Genomic DNA, 17059 nt, shown 5'->3' on the forward strand with positions numbered 1-17059 from the left:
TACCGTACACACGACACGTGCAGATATCTTTAAAGCTGAGACTGAGCCTCATTTGTGCTTTGCAAACAAACAACAATTACACTGAGACTCATGAGGACCGCCCAGACCGGTATCCGCTCCACAGTTAGACTGGGAAAGAAGTTCAGACTCGGACTCATCCACCACGACAAGCAGCACCAGTGACACAGAACAGAAAAGGCCCCAAAAGCTCTATGGATGTTTTGATATTCCACCAGTCGACCAGAATTTGATCTGTAGTCCTCGGTCTACCTCTGAAACTTCTGAAACTTTTACCTGAGAGACTCACATGGACTAACATGCACTTGGATTGTGATATTTCTGCACGGCTCGAACAGACTAGGCAAAGCAATTTTATTTGTACAGCCCATTTTTACAGTTTACACAATAAATTAAATCATCATTTAAAAACTGCATTTTATATTTACTTGGGTTATCTTTGTCTAATAATAACATTGTTAGTATGACAAATGTGCAAAAAAGTAAGAAATCAGGAAGGGGGCAAACACTTTTTCATGGAACAAATATATACTTACAGTATATTGAATATATGATACGATTTGTGTATATATATCCAAACTGAAACCCATCAACACAGGTTTATACTATATATGTAAATATATTACAGATTTCATCTCTGTGGTAAATACTCAGAGGTAAAACTGTAGGCCTCAGCCAACACCAGAGGATGCTGTGGTTCACAACCACTTCACCTCCAGCTCAGGAAACCAAGCAAACACATCATGGTGAACTAATGAGGTCAGCTTTACTGTGGTAAACTCTAGCTCTGTCCCACAAAATGTTTTTAATTATAACAAAAATAACAAAAAAAAAAAGACTGAATTAGTACATCGAAGGTCATTATGAGCTGACCTGAAATTAGTCAAAAACATACAGCTCCCACATACACTCAGTGCTCTGTCTACCAGATGAGCCAGAGTGAGTGACGGCAAGTGGCACGAATGTAAAGCAGGAGGAACAGTATCTGAGAGCAGGAGAGATTGATTTGACTTGTTTAAAGGACGATCAGATCATTAGGCTCAGAACTAGAATAATGATTTGATGAATGTTGTTGTTTTTTCCTGGCTTTCAGTCCATTACTCACTGATGGTAATATCAGAGGGACAGCATCTGTCACTGTTGACAAAGGAGGAGGCCTGTGGGTGCAGCGCCTTGCTGCCCGAGGCCACCCGAGTGACAGCATTTCTCCAGAGCAGCAGCCTCCCAGCCCCCCCTCCCCCTCCCCACCTACCAGCTTCAAGACTTTGAGTTGCTGCTGCCCCAGGATGATATATTGCCCAGGGTCCTGCTCAACTCCAGTCACTGCGTGTGAGTGGCTACTGTATCTTTTCAATTGACGTTCCAAATGATATGACCATAACAGATGCATGTCATGAATCAAAGGTCTTAAACCACCCGGCTGGCTGATGTGTTCCACAGGTGCTACGGTCCCCTCTCCTCTGGATACTCAGCATGGAGGCACCGCATAGAAATACACACGGAGAGGAGCCGGCCCCTGACCCTCCCCGCTCAGCCGTCGGCCATGTCCTCTCTATCTGATGCAGGTCTACATCTGAGCCTCACATGGACCTCTCTGAACGCTCCTGCCTTGAGTGAACTGAGCCCGTGAACGCAATGACCCCATCCAATCAACAGCCCCCGAGAGGAAGGAGAGAAAAAAAACATGTGAGTGAAAACGCTGCACAGCATATCAAAGCAGAACTCCTGCACCCTTTGGTTCAAATTAGAAAAGCATAAAAGTACGAGGAAAAATAAGCATCACACATGTTTTGAATATGCTGCGTTTTAATTGATAATAAATAGTGTTTTTGTGGACTGAAGTGCTGAGGTGGTAAAAGAGGGTCTTTAATGGAAAATGGTTAATGGTTGTTTTGATAGTTGAACCAGTTCCCTCAGATGACTCGATGGCTGCACCCGTGAATGATATTAACTTCACTTACACTCAATTGTCGCTGTATTACAAGAATAATACTCTCTACATGTGGTTCACCTGTAACCTATCTATCTATCTATCTATCTATCTATCTATCTATCTATCTATCTATCTATCTATCTATCTATCTATCTATCTATCTATCTATCTATCTATCTATCTATCTATCTATCTATCTATCTATCTATCTATCTATCTATCTATCATGATCTCTGTATGTATTTCTTGTTATTTATTCCTGTTTATAGACATATTTTTATCCCATGCCTCTGAGGCACAGAAATTATCTTTTTTTAGTGTAGTTTCTATCCATCATCAGTGTGTGTTTCAAAATTAAATTAAAACAGTGTGGTACACACAGCACAAGACTGCTCATGCTGATAGACACACAAAGACACACGCACACGCACACGCACACGCACACACGCACACACGCACACACACACACACACACACACACACACACACACACACACACACACACACACACACACACACACACACACACACACACACACACACGTAAACATGTAAACTCTCTACGGGTGCATATATCTCTAGTTAAATATGTTTGCATGTTGTGCACACATGAGCCACATATCCAGTGCATCCAGTTTATGTTATTCAGCCTGTGTCCCTTCCACTGGACAACTGGACCACTGGACCACTGACTCAGCCTTAGAGCAAACTTAAAACACAGATCCCCTCTGACTGATTAACATTTAACATTTAATTAATATGCGATTTCATCATGTTGACCTGTGGTGGTTCTATCTGGATAGCCCAGATGCAGAATCTGTTTATTCACTAAACCAGACAATCACAGAAGAACAGATCAGACCTGTGTGAGTGGACCAGTCAAACCAGTTGAGCTGATAAAACAGATGACCGCGCTGACAAACCAGTGTTTTTATGCCGTGACTCTGACAGCAAATAAAACATGTTGATGTGGAGTCTGTGCTGTCCACCGATCTGATCCAAGGTGCTGCAGATCCAATCCCTCTCCGCTCCAGAGCCGTAACAGCTGCTGAAGTGCAGGTCTGAGCTCCCTGGTGGTTTTGCCAGTAAAGGACCGCCGTACATGGGCCCATCTCCCACCTCCCTTGCTGCTCTGGATGGGAGAAACAGAATCTCATCTGGGAAGGAGAACACCCTCGTCGAAGCCCACCAAGGCCTGTTCCCGGTAACCCTGAGATGCCTGCTGGCACGCCATCAAACACATAACTCTTGCATAGGAGTGGATCTGAGGTTTACAACTTGGGCTCTTTACCCAATTAGACTGGTTGATGGAGGCAAAGCAAAATACGGCGAGGGGTGGGGGGTGGGGGGGTTGGGATGAATGTGGGGGTAGGGTGGGCTGGGGACATGCTATTCCCAAGTCTCTTTTATCACAGGCTGTCAGAGAAGGCACACAGGTACACAGAGCAGCTGCTCTCTGCAAGTACAGAGGCACAAGAAAAACTCCGTCCCAGTGGCTCTGGATCTTAGCTTCAGAGGACGAAATGTTTCATCAGCCCCATTATTCAAATATAATAGAGAGTTACATAAACACACGAAAACAAAAGGAGACAGAAGAAAAATCACAAATCTTTATTTTCTTTTACACAAAATGTAATTTAACATCAGAGAAAATGTGAAGTATAAAACAAGACAATGAAAAGTTTATATGATAATAAATATATAAAAAGTGATTAAAAAATGAATGACAGATTTTGGAAAAAAATGTGCTGGATAATGAAATATATTACAACTCAGTTATTTGGATGAACTTGTGTCATACTGTGTGGCCAACACCCTGCAGGGTAAAGGTTTGGTCACTGATAACCACAGATCCACTGGAGACACTGCTACAATAAACCAATACATTGTGTTCACCGACCCATCTTCATATTTCTATATTCATCCCAGGCTGTGAAAAAGGCTAGCGCTGATCATTGCAATTAGTTCTGCCTGGTCTATGTTTATGGTCTGATTGCTATACACATAGACCTCTAGGGTTTACACCACAGCACATGCATGCATAATGCTGCAAGAGGACTCCATGCACAGAGGAACTGGAGGGGAGCTAACTGGTCAGTTCTATCCTTCATCTGGGATATCACAGCCTCCCTGAGTTTAATAAAGCCGGCACTTTCAGATGGGATCATTACAATGAGGTGACATGCAGGTTCCCCTACAGCCTACTGTGGGAGGACAGGGCAGTTTGCAGCAGTGTCCAGTTTCTCAAATGCAACACTCAGCTCTTGTCCGAGCACAACAAAGTAAGGTACAGACTACAAGCATAAGATGACTGTTCATAAAACAACATATTAGAGTGGTTCTGACTAAAGCTGCATGTTTTTCCAGTTTATTACCCTCTGTTATAACCTGCAGGTGACATGTAGTGACAAACCAACTCAGGTGCTGGATGCTCGGTCCACAGATCCCAAAGGAAACATACAACAATAACTCCCCCGCTGGCCCTTTTCAGCTTGTGTGCACATGTACACTTATAGTACCAATCCTACACACTGTTTCATAAACGAGGCACCAGGACTGGAGAGGAAAGAACCAGAAGCTGAGTGACAGTTAATTTTATACATACAATACAATTCAAACATGATCATACTGTGTGTTTTCTGCTTCAGATGTTCTGAAGCCTGCTGCAGACAGGGGAGGGCACACAGGCTGGGGGCTGTAAGGTCACAACGTCTGTGTCTGTGAATGTCTTCACTCACAGACATGATTTTTCAATCAACAATAGCAGCAACCGCAGCAGAGAAGAGAATGAAGACACCTCTGTACATAGGAAAGTCATACGACAGGTTCCTTTCAGAACCAGAGAGAAGTCCTTTAAATGTAGGACCTAAAGATCGCACATTAAAACTACAGCTACAGTCCAGAGGAGAGCAACTGCCCCTACTGAGGGCTGTTAGTGATGGCTTTGAGAATGTCACACGTGTTCTTAGAGATGACCTCTCTCAGCTTCCGCACACGACGAGGACTGGAAGCTCCCACATAGCTCTCGGGCTGAAGGACCGCCATGCCGTCATTAACGTTGCCCATGATTATCACTTGTCCCTCGGCAGCTGCCCCTGTGATGTTGGGGCAGGGGCAGTTCCAGTCCATGTTGAGGAAAGTGACCTGCAGAGGTTCCTTGCCAAAGAAGCGGAGCCCCATCTTCTCGTCCTTCAGAATCTCCTCTACGGTCACGAGGGCGTGGCCCGAGTCCTTCTCCTCCGTGAGGTCCGTCATGCGACCCAGGATGACGAAGTCGCTTCGGCAGAAGCTCGTCACGATCTTACCGCGGGGCTTGCAGGACTTGCAGTGGTGGTTTTTGGGGAAGGGGCACATTTCCTCACAGGCTTCTTTTGATTCAAAGTTGTTGTCGTTGCCGTCACATCCTCCGTAGATGAAGGACTGACACTGCCGCAGCACGCTGCTGTAGACCCAGCGGGGCTCGTAGGCTTTACAGGGGCCCTGCAGGCTGGGGAGGCCGCAGGGGCCGGTGAGCTCGGGGCCGCAGCACTCGATGCACTTCTCGTACGTGTCGAAGATCTTCCAGGGCTGGCCGTCCTCGTTACCGTGGCAGTGGGTCATGGAGAAGCAGTTGTTGGCCTTGGGTTCGTAGTACCAGATGACTTTCTCCAGTTCACTCCCACAGTCCTCGGGGTTGTCGGGGGGCTTCAGACACTCTTCAGGCAGACAGCGGCTCACGTTCTTCGGCTCGGGGGTCTTGGGCGGTTCTGTGGGCAGCACGGTGAGCGGGTGGCTGACCTGCACCGAGCCGGACGGGTTCCGGGCCGTGCAGGTGTAGACGCCCGAGTCGTGAGGCTGGGCGTTGTAGATGACCAGCTGACCGATGTTGGTGACCACCATGTTCCCTCGGACGTGATTGGGTCTCATGACCACCCTCTCCGCCCCGTACGGCTGCTGCTTCTCCCAGGTGATCTGCGGCCGGGGGCGACCCGTCACGTCGCACAGGAAGCTGGCCGTGTCGCCCACGCTCACGGTCTGATGCACGGGGCCGCTGACCTCCACCGGAGGCTGAGGAGGGGGGACGGTGGCCTGAAGGGGAGCGGTGGTGGGGCGCAGCGTGGTGGCCTGGGGCAGGGGGGGGCTGGTGTTGGGCCAGGTGAGGTGGAAGCGGCAGGTGACCACGGAGAGGGTGATGCCTTTGGAGCACGCCTCGGCGTCCATGTAGCACTTGTTGTAGTAGGTCATGCCGTCGGAGGCGCAGGTGAAGTGCGGCTCCCTCTCGCAGCGGTCCCGGCACTTACACACCGGCTGCCCGTCCCAGATGTCGCACTCGGAGCCCTGCTGGGTGCACATGAAGCTGGCGCAGGTGGCCTCCTTCGGCATCCCCACGGGACGCTTCTGTCCATCCACGTACCGAGCAGCCACACAACTCCGGTTACCGCACACATTCTGGCAACACTTCTCGAAGGACTCGCACTCCTAAGGGGCAGAAGAGAGAAATACTGAAGCAGGAGGCTGGGGGCTCTGACATACTGATGAATATGAAGAATATCTCTGGGCAACAAATTGACTTGACAACTGGACTTGTATTTGTCTGGGAAGATGTTTCTCCTCTTGTCCAAGGGGCTTCATTAGTTTGTAATGTATCAGTCTGACTAGACCAGTGCGTTGCAAACTGATGAAGCCCTTTGGACAAGAGGCGAAACATCTTCCCAAGTCCAGTTGCCTTCGATTCAATTTGTTGCCCAGAGATAACGATGACCTGGATGAATAAGAATATCCACAGACATGAATGATATCATAAACATACATCTGATCTGACATTTTACATTTTAAAGATATCAGATAGACTTTAAACCACCTAATAAGAAATATTTCTAAAATTCCAAAATAGTGCAGAGGATAAATATTGATGATTTAAAAAAAAAAAAAATTTTTTTTACCTGGTCTGTGTCACACTCCCGTGTGCACGTGCTCATGGCATCCACCCACAAGTTGGGGTTCATGTCATTGGGGCAGATTCCGGCGTGTGAGTAGGTGATCTGGGGCAGAACTCCGCCCTGGGGCTCCAGCCACACTGACACACAGACCAGGAACCAGATCCACCGCGGGAACAGCATCCACCACATCTCCATCCACCGGACTCAACACGTGGAGAGGGTAAAACAACAGGTCAAACAACTTCCTGTCACGGGATGAAACAGGTCGGAGTGGGGTGTCTGATGAGTCGGGGTCGGGGTCGGGGTCCTGGTCTTGCAGCGGTGATGCTCTGCTGATCGGTCACGTCCTCACAACACACAGTTCCTCCTGAGATGCTGAAGAAGCTTTTAAAAGTCAGAGGTCTGGGCTGGTCTGTTAGAGGCATTGCTGCTACCGCGTTAACCCTTTGAATGCGCACACAGGAGCCTCTCTGACTGAGAACACACACACACAGGACCAAATCCAACACGACGTGTTCACAACTCACCGAATCAATCCCAACTGTTTTCAGCATTTGGATAAAGGTACATTATCTCCACAATTAAAACCTATGGAATTTATTAAAGTTCAATTAGCTACTTGTTATAGAAACGTCAAATGAAAAACATACTCATATTCATGAAAAAAAAATCATATGCATTAAATAATCGGAAGAATTCTTCAAAAGTTTTTATTTTATTTCAACAGTTTTGCTGCTACAAAATCATTTGATAGATAGATAGATAGATAGATAGATAGATAGATAAGTAATGAACCTGTCACTTTTTCCTGAGGAATTCATTGTCATTTTATTTCTATTCTATTATTTCTTTATTTCACAACAATGAGCACTAGATAAAGATGAAGCCGAGTCCAGATTCCTGTCGTGTTTAACACGACCAAAAATGTGCCATCTGACTTTGAAAAACCTGTTGAGGTAGCCATGTTTATCTCTGAAGCCTATTTATTTGTATTTTATTTGATTTCTTTATTTCCACAAACAGCCTATAGCAGTCTTTTTTTTTCTTTTCTTTTAAAAATTATTATCAGTTTCTACAAGATTTTTATTCTGCAGGTTCTGTTCAGTGAGTCAGGGCATTTTTCAGTCTATACCCAAATATGCTATTATGGTGTTTAATCACGTCTTTCTTTTTCTTTTTTTCCCCAGTTATGTTCTTCTTGATCATGTTCCGTTGGCCTTTCATTGTGTTTGTTGTGCATCATGTGTTGTGGTAATGTTGTCTGTTGTTTCTGTGCAGTTTGTTTTGGCTGTATGATTTATTTATTTTTTTACCTGGTGGTAAATCAGTTTAAGCTTAGTTTATCTATCTATCTATCTATCTATCTATCTATCTATCTATCTATCTATCTATCTATCTATCTATCTATCTATCTATCTATCTATCTATCTATCTATCTAGATAATCATTCTTGTTATTTATACCTTTATATTTTTATTCCATGTCTCTGAGGTGGAGAAATGATTTTTTTTTTGTGTAGTTTAATAAAGTCCTAATTATTTCTGGAGCTAGTTTTTAATGACCTGACACTGCAGACTTGTGTTTCTCCAGTAAACAGCCTCATTATTTATTTTATATCACTATAAAATAAATAATGCAAATTCAAAGACAACTGTTCACTCTTGGTGAATGTAATGACTCTGAGCTTTTCCTGTGTCACATGTGACTTTACCTCCGCAGGCCACACAGTCTTTGTAGAAAGGATTTCTTTCATTGCTTCAAGAGTTTTATGTGGCAGGCAAGGCAATGACAAGGCAAAAAATTTGAATTTATGGAAACTTACCACCTCACAGATAGAAACAGTGGGTCATTATATTGAGATTGAGCAGGAAACTTTAATTGCAACATCATAGCAGGTTATCAATCAGCGCTCAGGTCTGCAAGCGTTGGCTCCAAACCTTCACCTTAAAATAGCAAACAGCAGTCAGAGCCAGCAGAGGTGAGATGAGGACAATACTTAAAAAACACTTTGAAGCTCAGGTGATGAGCTCCACAGTCTGTGTGTGTGTGTGTGTGTGTGTGTGTGTGTGTGTGTGTGTGTGTGTGTGTGTGTGTGTGTTGGCAGAGTATTTAATCAATGAAGGTGTTATTATAACCACTCGGTTCTCCTCTGTATAAACTACCTCCATAGTTCAACTGAGGACAGAGAAGCTGTGAGACCGCCTTCCTCGCAATAACATTGGGCTCATGCTGTCAGACTGTTTGTGTGGTAAATTGTTTGTTCTTGATGCAGACTTAGTAATTTGTGTGTGTACGTGTGTGAGTGTGCGTGACAAGCCAAAAAAAAAAAAAAAAAGAGAGAAAAGAAAAAAAGCCTGTTTATGTGGAGATTTTTGAGCTGCAGGTCTCAATTCTGTGAAACGGATTATATGTGCTCCATTTCGCTGCACTGCCAATGACAAACAACTGCACATACTCCTCATGTGTGAAGAACTGTCAGCGTATTTACGGTGTCCGACCCTGACATCCCTCTGCTTTTCAAGTCTGTGCATTATCTGACAGGGCTTCTAAAGCTCCCCAGCATGTTAGATCTCAAGAGTGTATATGTGCTTCAAGATCATGGTGAATAAGGTAATCCATACAAAAGAACTGTCTCATGTGTTGCCCTTTGTAAAACTGACAGTATTTTTTGCAGATAATGCTATAATGTTAGCTTATATTGTAAAAGCTGATAGGAAGATCAACCTTCTCATTAAAACATGAAACAGATCCTCCCACCTAAACAACTGTACAGGTCATTTGCTCCATCTCTCTCCTCTATGGATGCAGCAACATTGGACTTTTGTCCTGATGTGGACTTTATCTCTTTATACTCCCCCTCTGCTCCTGTCATCATACAACCATTAGACCTAACCTAAGCTGCTGCACAAGATGACCTGTGGGCTTGTTTTCCCTGTCAGGGTGTGTTGTGTGTCACAGACCAGCATCAAAGATGTGGGGGAAACAAAACCAGCCACTGAAGAATAGTGCTCCACAATCAAGCTGCCATTTGTATTTATACAAACTAAATACTGGAGAGCAACAGGAGGAAAAGGTTCGCACACTGATCAAAAATGGCAATGTCCACCATTTGTCTTAGCAATGTTGGCAATGTCCACCATCTGTCTTAAGACAGACTGAAGATGGCTGTGTAGGCCGAAACGTTTTTGTCTTACTTATTTTTGTTTCTTTATTTTATTTTATCACCATGGTTGCACTTTTTTGTTGTTTGATGGACCATTAAATGTTTGTTGCATCCTTCAATCTCTGGTGGACAGTGCCATTTTTGATCAGTGAGCGAGCCTTTTCCTCCTGTTGCTCTCAAATGTTTGTTGGCCTACGCACCTGAAAAGAGGATTTTTTTGGACAGTGAGCAAGAGCACAAACACCTTTTCTCCTTTTTACAAACTAAATACAACATGTTTTATTAGGCTTTCTACAGAGCCAAGTTGGCAGATTCTTGTCTCCACTCTCAAGACTGATGGCCGACATCAAATAAGAAGCAGCACTGTTAGCTTAGCTCAGTTCAAAGAAGCAAAAAAGGTGAAATGTGGCCTGGCCAAAGGGATAACTGTTTAAATGAACATGTTAGCCACCGTTACAGGTGCTAGTAGCCAGGTTGTGGTGGTGCTAGGCCTTCCGCCCATTTCCAGTCTCTGTTGATTGTTGCTTCATAGGCTATTTATTGTACAGGTATAGACTAAGTGTCCCTAAGACAGACAGGAAAAGAACATCCAGCCCTGATCAGATTGTTCTTCGTGGATGTACCATTGAGCAACACTCAGACAAATCATGACTAGCAAAACAAGGAGCTTCTTGCTTTGTCACCCTTCTGCAGAAGAACACTTGAGGATCCAGTGCCTGAAGCTGCATCTGACGGGCGTGTCAGCAGACAGCTAGAGCCAAGCCTCTCTGCCACTTCATGCAGCTTTGCCCATGGGCAGGGACATTATCAAAGAAGCTGGCTCAGTCAGACTGGGCTATCAGCATCTGTCAGAGACACAGAGACACAAAGAACTGTGATCTGCAGCGGGCCGTGAAGAAAACGTGTGTGTGGGGCAAGAGAAGTCTTGCTGCGAGGGATCTGTGGTGAGCTCAACTGTCTGGCACCGCTCAGTTGATGAAATATCAGAAAGATCAACACAACAAAGTCCTGACACCTTGAAGATGTCGACCAGGACCGTAATTACAAAATTATTTATTTGACATTTGAGATGTTTGGCTCATCTAGTCTGCAGAGAAAGTGCAGTGTCATGTGTACTGTGTGTGGTAACGTTCAAGCATCAATCAACCATCTTCCACCAGTGTTTCATTAATCATCAAGTAAATGTTATTTATAGGTACCAGAGGCATGCTTACACAGAACAGATTTAGTGAATTCTGTGAGCACACTCTAGTGGATGACTGGAGTAATTACAGTCTTCTGAACTATATTTCTCTGTTCTTAGATGCACCTTTATTTTGATTCATTAGAACTTATGAAAACGAAGAAAGCCCTGTTGCTATGTGAATGTTTATCAGCTTTTTTTTTGATTGATCCCTTGAAAGAATATGTAACTTTTTTATTTTTATTTTTCTGTTGTTGTTCTGTCCATATACTGTACATTAAACACTATGCTCAGTTCTGAAAGGAATAACGGTTGTAATTGTAATTGAATATGCTTCTTGTACTTGTATTTTGCATTTTGCAATAAAAAAAACCTCTGTTCCTAGACATGTACAGGATGCACTCAGTTGCTGGTTTCTACAGTAGTTAGAGGGACGACACTCAAGCAGGTTTCTCATGCTGTGAATATTTCAGTTGTTCAAACTAGACATTATGAGATTCTCTCCATGAGCTTCTAGTATAGTAGGTGATGAGGGACACGTCCACAGTCCACACATCATGAGAAGACATCAGCTGTGACGTGCCTGTAGTAAGACAGCAGCTCTGGAGAACTGGGGCAGTGAGTGGTGTCCTCGTCTGAGAGGGTCTCTGCATGTCCAATATGAACAGGAGGACAGACGGGAGAAAAGGAGAGAAGGCCACAGTCCTCATACAGCCCAGCGTCAGGTCTCCACGTCCTCATTCTGCTGAAAACTCCATGGAAACAGGTCAAATGCAGCTGGGAGAAAGAACGGATTTAACCCAAGGGAGATGAAGCAACAGCAGCCAACCAGAGGAGATGGTACCGTCAATTTGAGACATGGACTTTGAATAGATTCAAATAAGTGTTATTAACTCAGTCCATGAGAAGTGAAGTTTGACTGTACAGTACGTCTATTGATGGTCTAGCTGTAATACTCCGAATACTCAGATCCAACAGTTCCCACAGTGCAACTTCACCTCACCTCATCTCTTTGGTAGACATGACAGCACACACAGTTTCCTTTCTTTTTTTTAATAAAAGCATTATCATATTTAATATTTTGGTGGTACAGAATTCAAGTGTTTACAAATTTGGTTCACAGAAGAATCACATGTTAAACTGAGCAAACTCCTTGAGAAAAATCTTGAAAAAGCGGCTTAAATAAAGGTACGGTACAAAAATAAGTGGGTTTATCATAAAGTGTATGTTATTTTTGTCTGAGGAAAGTACAGTGGCACAGTTTTCTCTGGTAGAAAAAATAAAATAAAAAAACTCCTCCTTTTTGTTGTTTATTTTGAAGCTGATTAGAAAATGAAACATTCACTGGCTTCTTCGTCCCACTGGCAGAAGGCACTAAAGAGCTGGCTTGGTTCAACCAGCACTTGCACATATGGCTTGTTTAGTCCTTTTTCAATGCAAAAGGACTGTTTGCCTTGTAGGACACCACAGTCACTCACATGTTGTAACGTACGAACAACTGCTAGCAACTGTTGACTGTTCCAAGCTTGACCAAAAGGAGTTCAGATTTAACCTTGTAAATATACCGACTGCACATGGAGGTAACATTCAGTTCCACTGCCAGCTCTGAAATACAAACTGATTGTCGAGGCTTCGTTTGCAACGTTGGGACAAACGGGCGGTTTATTGTGCCAGTCCTGCATCTTTAGCCATGCTGTAGAAGATTCCTCTCTTTGATATGAGGTTTGTCGGAGTATCGAACTCTGCCACCTCTCCCTTGTCCAACACCAGGACTCTGCAGGGGGACAGAGGACACAACTCAGGTGCACAGACAGAACAGGACACACACTGAGTAACATTATTACTGTTTCTGTTTGTTCCATGTGTTGTGTGTAGGGATGTCACGATTATAGATTTTCTTGGTACGATAATTGCCAGAGAAATAATCACGGTATTACGATTATCACAATATTTATGCATCAATAAATTTCACAGCTTTGAATGTTTAAAATCAAATATGGTCAAAATATAATTACATTACTAATCTCTTAATATAGGACCAGTTATTAATCCCCTGGGGGAAGTGTTTGAAATATTTAAGACATTAATTGTAATTTAGACCAAATGTTAAAGTTTATTTTAATTTTTTTTTTTTAAATAGAAATGACACGCTAACATTTGAATTCCTACCAATTCAGTGTTACTTTAGATAAGATAGATAAGATATGGTTCCAACATAATCTTTTTCAGAAAGTCACAGTATTTAGGATTCTTTACCATCAATTAATTGTGGCGTTTAATACCGCGATTAATTGTGAAAACAAGTACAGTAATTGTGACATCCCTAGTTGTGTGTTTATCGACAGAAGGTGAGTACTGGAAACATGGACCTATAATGCTCTGTTAGTCTGCTGTCAACATCTTAGAGGTTGTGAAAGTAAATCACATGTTTATATAGAGTTTTAATAGCAGGTATATACATAGATCTCACCTTGTGTAATCCATGACTGTGTTGAGTCTGTGTGCGATGGTGAAGACGGTGCAGTCTTCAAACTGAGTCCTGATGGTGGACTGAATGAGATCGTCCGTCTCCAGGTCGATAGCAGCAGTAGCTTCATCCAGGACCAGGATCCTGGTCTTCCTCAGCAGAGCCCGAGCCAAACACACCAGCTGCCTCTGACCCACGCTGAAGACAGAGCAGCACACAGCACGTCACATCCTGCCACTCAGTCTGTGCCCCACCACCTCAAACCAGGACTGTCCGTCCTCGTCCCACAGACCCACCTGAGGTTCTCTCCTCCCTCTGCACACTCCAGCTCCAGCTTGGCCGGCTGGTTGCTGACGAACTTGTGGAGGTGAGAATGCTCCAGAGCTTTCCACACCTCTTCCTCGCTACACTGGTCAAAGGGGTCCAGGTTCATCCTCAGAGTCCCCGAGAACAGCACAGGCTCCTGAGACAGAGAACAGACACACACCGGACCAGATGAATACATGTCTTCAAAAGACTTTTGATACCAGCGTCTGTCTGAAGCCTCACAGTCTCATCGTCAGCCTGGGTGTCACTCTTTGTTCGCTCTGCTTCGTGTTCATTTGGGTCTTTTCTTACTTGACAGCAGCTGCCATATGCTGAGGCTCTTGTTACCCGATTGGACAAGCTTCTAAGAGACAGGGACTCTGTCATGGCTCATCCTGTCCCCCAGGACAGAGCGATGTTTCACCCTGACCAGGGAGCAGTTTGTCTTATTTTATCTTTATATCAGTTAGCAATGATGTCAGTTGCATTACTAAATATTCATGGAATTAAAATATGTCTGTATTAATGTATAAATACATAATAACATAGATCGCTATTCATCCTCCGAAGGGAAAATCGAAATTGTCCAGTAGCTCATAAAAACAACAACCAGACTTTCACTCATTCACAACATTATAAATAAACATAGACAACACAAATACATGATGTAAAATAAGTGCTTCAGTAGAGCTTAAAGGAACTTGGGGCAGGATGCATTTTAAGTTTTTTTAATTTTTTTTTTACTGCTAATGAGTTATGAGCCCACCCATGTATCTCTCCATTGCCTTGAACAGGCTGTGTGCTGCATAATGCGCTGCAATTCAGGGTCCGTTTTCCCGTGCACTCCTGGTAATGTGACGTCAAATGACGCTGCATGCGCGTCCTCGACAGCATTCAACTTGGAAAGGGAAGAAGACAAGCGCGGCGGACCCAAACTAGTGTTTGAGTAATAGTCATTTTGCTGAATGAACGCGCTAATGCTGTCAAATAAATATACTAAAGTTACACTAAAATAAACATTGTTAGTTTATTTACTTAGTCGCTTGACACGATGCTGTTCGCAGTTGTAGTTTACCAACTTTATACCGCGGAGGCATACGCGGAGGTCTGCAGGAAACAGTGAATGGCGAGTAAAGAAATGACGTCACCTAATTACACAGTTTAGTCCCAATGTGGCAGAGCACCCAGAAACACCCTGTCTTTTACATTTACAGACTTTTTACACAAATATATGTATGTAAATGTTTTAATTTCCAATAGGTTCCAGATATCTTTAATACATTCAATGCATGTACATTTGCATGTGAGTCTCCCACACCTTTTAAGGAATGTGTGTGTGTGTGTTGTTACCTGTGGAATGATGGTGAGTTTGGAGCGCAGGTCATGCAGACCGATCTCAGCTATCTTCACCTGGTCGATGGTGATCTCTCCTGCTGCCGCCTCCAGCAGTCTGAACAGGCAGAGTGTCATGGAGGACTTTCCTGCTCCTGTTCGACCCACAATACCGATCTGTGCACGACAAAAACACACGGACCCCATCAGTGTCTCGGCCTGTGATCCTTCAGTCGGGGCATCTCTCCACACCACCACACCGCTGACCTTCTCTCCTCCCTTGACGCTCAATGTCAAGTTCTTCAGCACCAGGTCCAGTCCTTCTCGGTACCTGACGCTGTAGTTTTGGAATTGCACGCTGCCCTCCATGGGCCATTCGGGAGGCGGCTTCTTGTCCTCCACCTCCCAGGGGGCCTGGAAGAAAGACATTGAAAACTTTGTGAACACCTCATTAACCTGCTTTGGCGTTTCACACTCACTCTGAAAAAAAGCAGCTTTCATTAACAACTACAGCAGCTATAAAATGGCGCTCACTGTGAATGAGCTGAGAAAGTACACGGTGCACAGTTACAAGAGCCCTGTTTACCTTAGGTAACAAGGGGCCCATGCTGGCATCAGGGAGTCTGATATTTCTGGATCTAGTTATTGTTTATAGGTCATGTTTTTAAGAACAAGACTTGGCAGCAGGACAACTTTTTCAGATTGTAAGTAAATTCCTAATTTTTACAGCAGCTCAGGGCCAACACACTGTTTTAAGTTTGAGAGCAAAAACATGCAAAGTTTGCAAAGGAATTTCTGTGGCTTTTAGAAAAAGAGGAACCATTCTTCCTGACATACCTCCGTCTTGGTCTCGGAGTACTCCTTCACTCTCTCCACTGCTACTATGTTGCTCTCCAGATCTGAAGTCATTCGCACCATCCAGTTCAAAGACATGGTCACCTACAAAACCAATACAGGCTTTACACACATCCTTTAAAGGGGGATTTGTATCAGCAGTTATATAATAATACACAGTAGTACATCATATTTGAAAAAGTTAGCAAAAAGCAAATAGTTGATTAACAGTTGAAATAATCAAAAATAAACAGTATCTATGTAGCACAACAGGCTGTAAATATAACAACAAAACTGAGGACATTCCCAGGTTGGCGGGTCAGCCTGAGACTCTTTCAGGGCCCCATCCCATGTTTTTACATCATCATGGATGTTATCTGGGTTACTGTTCTGTTGTGAAGGAATGCATTTCATGGGGACCTGGTTAGCATAACTGATAAGAAAGATACATAATTGGTGAAGGGTCTGGTTTCCTCCTTCAGAAAAAAATATAGTGATCTAAAACACATTTTCTGAATGTTTACAATAAAACTGAGGTGCTGTGAAAACCAGGAAAGGATGTGATGATTAGAAGATGGTTTATGAAAATGTAATGTAAAGTGGTAGTGGGTTGCACTTTAAAAGAATCAAGTGATCTGGATGTTAAACCTGAGGGTTGTTATTCTCAACACTTTGAATGTCCATCTTCACTCTAACAACCGCAACTAATAATCAAATAATAAAAGCAAAAATGAAAAAACATCGTATGTCAACTGGTTATTTTCATATAGAGTAGCAGACAAACTGAGCTTCAGGGTTTTCAGGGGTTTTAAAAGGAATTTCTTTGAATTCAGAGAAACTCAATGTTCATTTGCTAGTGACAAACTTTGTGTTTCTGTCTGCTGCTCATCCTATCAGAGGCGTT

The 17059-nt window shown here is 43.6% G+C and overlaps 2 protein-coding genes across 4 annotated transcripts in view; both read right to left on the reverse strand.

The window, feature by feature from the left end:
* Nucleotides 1–4870: 4870 nt before the first annotated feature.
* wfikkn2b (WAP, follistatin/kazal, immunoglobulin, kunitz and netrin domain containing 2b) lies at nt 4871–7089 on the reverse strand (the record flags this gene model as incomplete). The annotated part of the gene is made up of 2 exons (XM_083993772.1): nt 6874–7089; nt 4871–6409 (listed from the first exon to the last, which is right to left on the reverse strand). The coding sequence occupies exons 1-2, from the start codon at nt 7063–7065 to the stop codon at nt 4871–4873; spliced, it is 1731 nt and encodes a 576-aa protein (XP_083849898.1). The 5' UTR covers nt 7066–7089.
* Nucleotides 7090–12279: 5190 nt separating this feature from the next.
* Nucleotides 12280–17059, reverse strand: part of abcc3 (ATP-binding cassette, sub-family C (CFTR/MRP), member 3) — a 54925-nt gene continuing 50145 nt past the window's right edge. For all 3 annotated transcript variants that reach the window (XM_083994690.1, XM_083994692.1, XM_083994691.1), the window contains exons 26-31: nt 16159–16260; nt 15589–15735; nt 15340–15498; nt 13980–14146; nt 13687–13881; nt 12280–12990 (exon numbers count right to left, since the gene is read on the reverse strand). In XM_083994690.1, coding sequence (XP_083850816.1) covers nt 12879–12990; nt 13687–13881; nt 13980–14146; nt 15340–15498; nt 15589–15735; nt 16159–16260 — 882 coding nt within the window. In that variant the 3' untranslated portion in view covers nt 12280–12878. The remainder of the gene's footprint in view (nt 12991–13686; nt 13882–13979; nt 14147–15339; nt 15499–15588; nt 15736–16158; nt 16261–17059) is intronic.

Source organism: Trachurus trachurus, assembly GCF_905171665.1.
Source record: "Trachurus trachurus genome assembly, chromosome: 19".
Taxonomy (NCBI): domain Eukaryota; kingdom Metazoa; phylum Chordata; class Actinopteri; order Carangiformes; family Carangidae; genus Trachurus; species Trachurus trachurus.